This window comes from Gossypium raimondii, chromosome 11, assembly GCF_025698545.1.
Source record: "Gossypium raimondii isolate GPD5lz chromosome 11, ASM2569854v1, whole genome shotgun sequence".
In the NCBI taxonomy this organism is placed as follows: domain Eukaryota; kingdom Viridiplantae; phylum Streptophyta; class Magnoliopsida; order Malvales; family Malvaceae; genus Gossypium; species Gossypium raimondii.
This window is the reverse complement of record NC_068575.1, coordinates 7,692,700-7,699,213: the sequence shown is the minus strand read 5'-3', so window position 1 is coordinate 7,699,213 and position 6,514 is coordinate 7,692,700. Positions and strand designations below refer to the sequence as shown.

Genomic DNA, 6,514 nt, shown 5'->3' with positions numbered 1-6,514 from the left:
GATAGTAGCTTAGCTTATGTTTTTGGGAAAAGCGCTGCTAAAGGTCATGTTTTTTAGCGGCGTTTGTGTGAAAGCGCCATTAAATGTCATGTTCTTTAGTGGCATTTGTTGGAAAAGCGTTGCTAAAGGTCATGTTCTTTAGCGGCGTATGTTGGAAGAGTGCTGCAAAAGGTCATGTTCTTTAGCTACATTTGTGTTAAAAGCGCCGCTAAAGGTCATGTTCTATAGTGGCGTTTTCGTGAGAAACGCTGCTAAAGGTCATGTCTATAGTGGCATTTTTCACATAAACGCCGCAAAATTTAGCAGCGTTGTCTATATCGGCATTTTTTGCGACACTTATAAAATTACTGCAAATAGTTTTAGCGACGCTTATAAGCGCCGCTATAGGCTTAAAAAAGCGCCGCTAAAAACCCATTTTGCTGTAATATTTGTGCATGTGACACCACGAGAGGTTATTTGTGAAGTACCTATGGGTGGAACTTTATCTTGCATTATCCGATTGGTTATTAGGGGATTAGTTATTTGGGCATCTCACCTTTCACCAGGTCGTTTGCTTTTAACTAGAATATCAGAGCAGTACATGAAGAAGGGATAAAGATCAAAGGATCTTTCCCATTAGCAACCCTAAGCAATATCCTCCGCACTCTATCTTCCTCATCTTTACAATTTCCTCTACCTTCTTTACTTTTTCGACTCTCCGTCTGTTTAGGTGAATTGACCTCCTTAACACCACTATGATCATCTTTTCCTTGTCTCCTCCTTTGTTGAATATGTGTATCAACATTCACTTTATAGTCTAGATCTATACAAACTCACCCAACCTTAGAGACAGATTCTTGATTTTCCTTTTAGATATTCTACAAGGGGCAGCCTACTCTTTGTCTATTTTTGACAAAAAGGGAGAAGATAGATCACTCTTGTTCTCGCTCGTTATTTGTTTGGTTTTATTAGACTAATTTTATGTGGGTTTGTATGACATGATTGTATCATCCTTTAACACACGTGGATATTGTAAAAAAAAAAATCAAAATGTATTATTTACATTACCTTTTATTTTGCCATTTTAAAAATGAAGATGAAATATCTGAAAGAGCTTAAATTATGGAATTTGTTGTTTCATAATTTAGAGGATAAAGATTAGTTTATAATAAGGAGAGATTGTGGTGATGAAAGAGACATCATCGCTTTTGACAACTTAATCCTTAATTTCAGGAGCATTATCGTCTGGAAGATTAACCATTCCCTTTTCTTGTTCCTTCAATTTCAAACCAATTTTGAGCAGCCATGAATGCCAGAACAAATCAATCACCAATTTTGATAGTAAGCTTATTATTATATTATTATTATCTAATATTATCTAATTTTGGAATATTTGAATTTGTACTATGGCAATCTCTATTAATCTCATACTCCACTTTAAGTTATTTTGGATTCAGATTATTTTATATTTAAGTTAATTTGAGTTCGGTTATTCCTTTTATGATTAAATTGAATTGAGTTTAAATTCAAGTTGACGGAAAATTTTCGGGTTTAAATTGGCATTATCATATCTAAAAGGGTTTTACACTATAGTATTAATATAGTATTTCACATATATAACTATATGATACAATAAAAATAATTAAGGTTTCATTTGTTTCATTAAAATAGCTTTTGAAAAGCTTTTATTTTCGGTATTTGGATAATTCTCGCATAAAATATTTTTCGTTATTTGGCAAATTATCCTGAAATCATTTTTAAAAGTTTTTCTTAGTGAAATAAACATAACATAAATATATTTATTACAAAATGTTATAGTAGCATTTCTTTTGACAATAAAACTTTTTTATAATAAAATAATAATTAATATAATGTATAAACTTAATAATAAAAATCTCTAATTAAAACTTAATTTAAATAACACATATTACATATATGAGAGTCGAGAGGGACACATAAGAGTTGGAAGGATAAATGAAGTTGAGCATGATTTAAATAAATACTGTATTTATATAATTAAAATATCCATATTTTATAATTTATACAATAAAACATTTATTATTAAATATGATATATATATTTATTATTAAAATATTAATATAAATATTTCCAATAATATATTAAGAATATTATTTTAAAATTTAAATTATTATTGTTAAAATTGTACTATTAAATAATTAACTAAAAACAATTAATTATATTATTAAATATGTATTTTAATAGTATTGAATATTATAATATTTGATGTTAACATTTTAATATTTTTAAAATTAAATTTAAAACTTTATTATTAATATAATAATATTAGGCTTGATTGAATTTAATTTTATATAAAATATAACATTATTTATAATAAATTCTTTTTTGAAATATAAAGAGACAAGTTGATCTACAAAAATAAAATTATTTTTCAGTGAAACAAACGCATCTAAAAACACAATATAACACAAAAAAGTAACTAGCTACACCAAAAATATATAAAAGAAATTTGCTAAATAATACACATTATTCAGAAATCACTATATATAAGACTTTCAGTTGGAGTTATCTAAGATGAAGTCTCCTATACGTTGTATTACTTTCTCAGCCACATCGGAGAAAGGATGATCAGTGAAAAAGCCATGCTGTTGGCCTTCAACCTCCACAAATTCAACCTTCTTCCCCAATTGTTTCAACCTTGTAGCATAATCTTCAAGCCTATCTCTCAATATTTCACCCCCACCCACCACTACCAAAATGGGATCCAACGGTACCTCCGCAAGGTTTTGGCTACAGGGCCCGAAAGGGTTCACCAATGGATCATCCAAAGTACTTCCAACAGGTATCGATAGCCTCCAAAACCTATGAAAATGAAAACATCAAGATAAAAGTTCTCCATGTATGCTGACTACTGTGTAAGCATGGTGAGGGGGAAATATATACATACACACGGAAATCAAAGAGCCAATCATCGATTTTAGGGGTCCTTCATTGAGTGTGACATTTCAATTTAGTTGGCCTATCCTCACAATTGATTCATTAGTTTCATTCTGCAAAATCGAAAATACTAGACCATTCATCGATCGTTTTCAATTTTTTTTTGGTTGCTCTATTCAAAAGATTCTCATAAAATCATAATTGTTTCCACCATTGAGTAGATTTTTGATTATATTAGTTGCCCATATTGCTTGTTCTTTCTGCATAGATAAGGGTTAAACCATATTTATATTGATCAAAGCTTATTGCCTTCTCTTTCTGATATAATGAAAGGTCACTTCATTAGACATGTATAAAATGGTTATATTCCATATCTGGGTCCTCTTAAATATTAGCAATTCAATTTAATCCTATAATGGAGGGTACTGCCTCTAGATGCTTTCATCGTTAATTTGAAGGATGTTATTGACATTATGCATTCATTCCTTTTTGAAAAAGATTTTTCAATTGTTCATGTGTTAATTGGACAGTTCAAAAATCATGGAACACTGAAAGATTCTAAGGTTTTATACTTAAACTTTTGTGAAAGAAAAGGTCCTCTATATTCCATTCAAATTATGAATTAATTTTATGTTAAGTGAACAGTGAAGATGAAAGAAATGTGAGAAAGTAGGCGAAAATGCTTATCTAAAGTGGAAAATTAAGAGGAATTTATCCTTGCAATTAGTGGAACAACCATGAATTAATTATTAATAATAAATATGATAAAAGCAGTGAATATATACAATTGTTTACCTTAACTTCAATTTTTCCTTTATATAGAATATCGAATAAACTGCCCATGAAAATTTTTTGAATTTTTTCAATGAAATTTGGATTCCAATCCCATTAATTGTTAACGATTAATTTTGTCTTCTAAAAAGGGATAAATTAGTCCTACAGGTTGATCAAAGAGTAAACTAATCCTTTTTGTTAAACATTTCATCCATTTCACTGTTAAAACCTGATGCGGTTGATGGCATAACCAGACAGTTACACGTGACGTGCTACATATAACTCATGTTGATGTACATATACTAGTTTTTAAGAGTAGAAATTGATGACATTTTTAATAGACGTATAGGGATTAATCTGCCTATTTTTTGAGTAGAAAGGGCAAAATGCAATCTGGCTCTTAATATAAGGGTCTCTATGGTACTTTTACAGGATTAATTGCACCAGGCATCAGTAAACTACTGTTTAGATTCTAAATTAGTTTCCAAACTTTAAAAATGCTCTATTTGAGTTTGTTAAAATATCAGTATTATATCAATCAAATCATTTTGTCAGTTGACCTGTTAACTTATTCATCAAATGTCAACTTAGATATTCGGTAGAGCATATTTAAAACATGCGTATTAACGACATTATCTAGTACTTTTTTAACATATCATATTAAAGCATTGTAGGATATGACATAGTTTAAATATTATCTATGTCAGATGCGGACTGATATTTAATGTTCAAGTTGGTGAAAAAATTTGATTGATACAATATTAGTATTGAGGACTCAATTAGAATGTTTTGAAGTTTGAAGATTAATTTAGATTTAAACAATTGTTTGAGGATGCCTGGTGAAATTAACCCAATTGTTAATTAACTAAGATTGAATTGTAATATTTGTTAATTAAAAAGAAAAAAGAAAGAGTGAAATTACTATGATCCTAACCTGTCATACATCTCCAAGTTCCAAAATGCTTCACAAGGCTGCTCTAGCTCGCTCTTTGTTCTCACACTCCCACCAAAAAATGGAGCCACCAGCACGTACCCTCGAACCCTAACCGGTGCCAACTCCATTGAACCAGCCTTCAACTTGACAGCCAAATGGTGAGCCAAGTTGCCCCCAGACGAGTCGCCCAAAACAAACACCCGGTCAAAGTCAACCCCAGTCAACCACGTATCCACGTCTTCAACATTCTTCCCATGCATGGCTGCTTGTCCCTGCAGCCACTTTAGGGCTAAACACGCATCGTCGGAGGCCGCGGGTAGCCGGTGCTCGGGTGCTAGCCGATGATCTGGCGCCACAACCAGCATGTTAAGCGCCGTTGTTAGGCGAACACAAAGGTTATGAAAATGCGGGAACGTACGGGAACCGAAACAGAAACCTCCGCCATGGAAATAGAATAGGATCGGAAGCTTTTCAAGAGAAGTGGAAGAGGAGGGTTTATATAGACGAAGATGGAGGTTCCGGTTGGCGTCGAAAAGGAGGTCTTTGTAAAGGACGGAGTCGTCGTCGAGGAGAGGAGTGGGACATGGGACTTCAGGGTTTCGAGAAATGGAACCATCGCTGTAGAGCTTGAGGAGACCAAAGCAGTCTTCAACGACATGAGGAAGAGAACCCATTTTTTTCTCTCACTTTCCCGGGAAAGTTTGTTGTTGTTTGGTAGAGAGGAAAAATGTCATGAACACACTATATATAGAAAGGTGAAAGGACTAAAACAGGGATTATGCATGTAAGTAAACAGTCTAAATTGGATTTATTAGGTTTTTTAAAATGTTAAACATGATCCGTGTGGGCTGGCTCTAAAGATTCATCCACTGTTTCTGACAAGGGGTTTATATTTATTTATATTTTTAGTTTCTATACTAACAGTCCGTCAGTTAATACTCAATCATTTTTAATTAAATTAAATAATTTTTTCCCCTTCTCCCTCTTATCCCACGTTTCATGTCTTCTTTCCCCGTCTCTCGTCACTGTCCACCCTCGCAACAACTCTTATGACAATGTTTAATAATGTTCGAAAGCTCATCCAAACAGCCATGAACCGAGATGCTTCTTAAATTCGGGGAATCCGATGGTTACAAAGCATATGCATCGTTGAAACGGACGGTTAGAAAGACATTTTTATTAACCAGTTTCACAGCTTCCATATTCCTTGGTTCCTGTAATTTCTAAGCTTCTTTTTGTTTCGTTCTTCACTGCCAGTGGCTACTTTTTATTTATTTATTTATTTTCTTTTATATGAGTGTAGCTTAGAATTATCTATAGTTCCTCTTGACATACTCAAATAATAATATTAATTTCAGCTCAACTATTACTTGATCAATTACAAGGCCACTGTGGAAGATATTGTAAACATCTAGAAATAGTAAAATAAATATCACACGGATTTTAAGGTTTCCTAAGTTATTGTAATAAAATTTAAGAGATGTCAGGAATTGTTAGGTATGAATGAGAGGCGGCTACAAGTGTTCTGGTCGCATTTTATAGGGTGACAAATTAACTTATTATATTTTTGGTTTGGAACAATAATTCATACTAAGTTTTCAGTCTTTTAATTTTTAATAGTTTTGAATTGGATTCCTTTATGTGATTGATCATTTATTATCGAATGCAACATAGATTCTACTTAGTTTGCTGGGATTTGCATGAATTATGCAACAAACACGAATGAAAATCGAGAAAATTAGACACAGATATTTATATGGAAAAATCTTTTTAAAGACGATAAAAATCACAGGCAAAGAAAAATTTCATTAAAAAGGGCAAAAACTGAAAGGGTGTGTACAAGATTGAGAAACAAACAAATCTCGAACCTAAATCCCACCAACTTTCTCTTAATTTTGTTGTTTTTATTCC

The 6,514-nt window shown here is 32.2% G+C and overlaps 1 protein-coding gene across 1 annotated transcript; it reads right to left on the bottom strand.

Moving 5' to 3' along the window:
- Positions 1-2,372: 2,372 nt before the first annotated feature.
- LOC105761068 (probable carboxylesterase 15) lies at positions 2,373-5,355 on the bottom strand. The gene is made up of 2 exons (XM_012578734.2): positions 4,604-5,355; positions 2,373-2,820 (listed from the first exon to the last, which is right to left on the bottom strand). The coding sequence occupies exons 1-2, from the start codon at positions 5,275-5,277 to the stop codon at positions 2,514-2,516; spliced, it is 981 nt and encodes a 326-aa protein (XP_012434188.1). The 5' UTR covers positions 5,278-5,355; the 3' UTR covers positions 2,373-2,513.
- Positions 5,356-6,514: the final 1,159 nt, after the last annotated feature.

Bases quoted from the DNA above. Each gene is read 5' to 3' on its own strand.
- LOC105761068 (XM_012578734.2), bottom strand. From the start codon at position 5,277: ATGGGTTCTCTTCCTCATGTCGTTGAAGACTGCTTTGGTCTCCTCAAG. The intron at 2,821-4,603 runs GTTAGGATCATA...TCATTTTCATAG, and splicing joins AACTTGGAGATGTATGACAG to GTTTTGGAGGCTATCGATAC.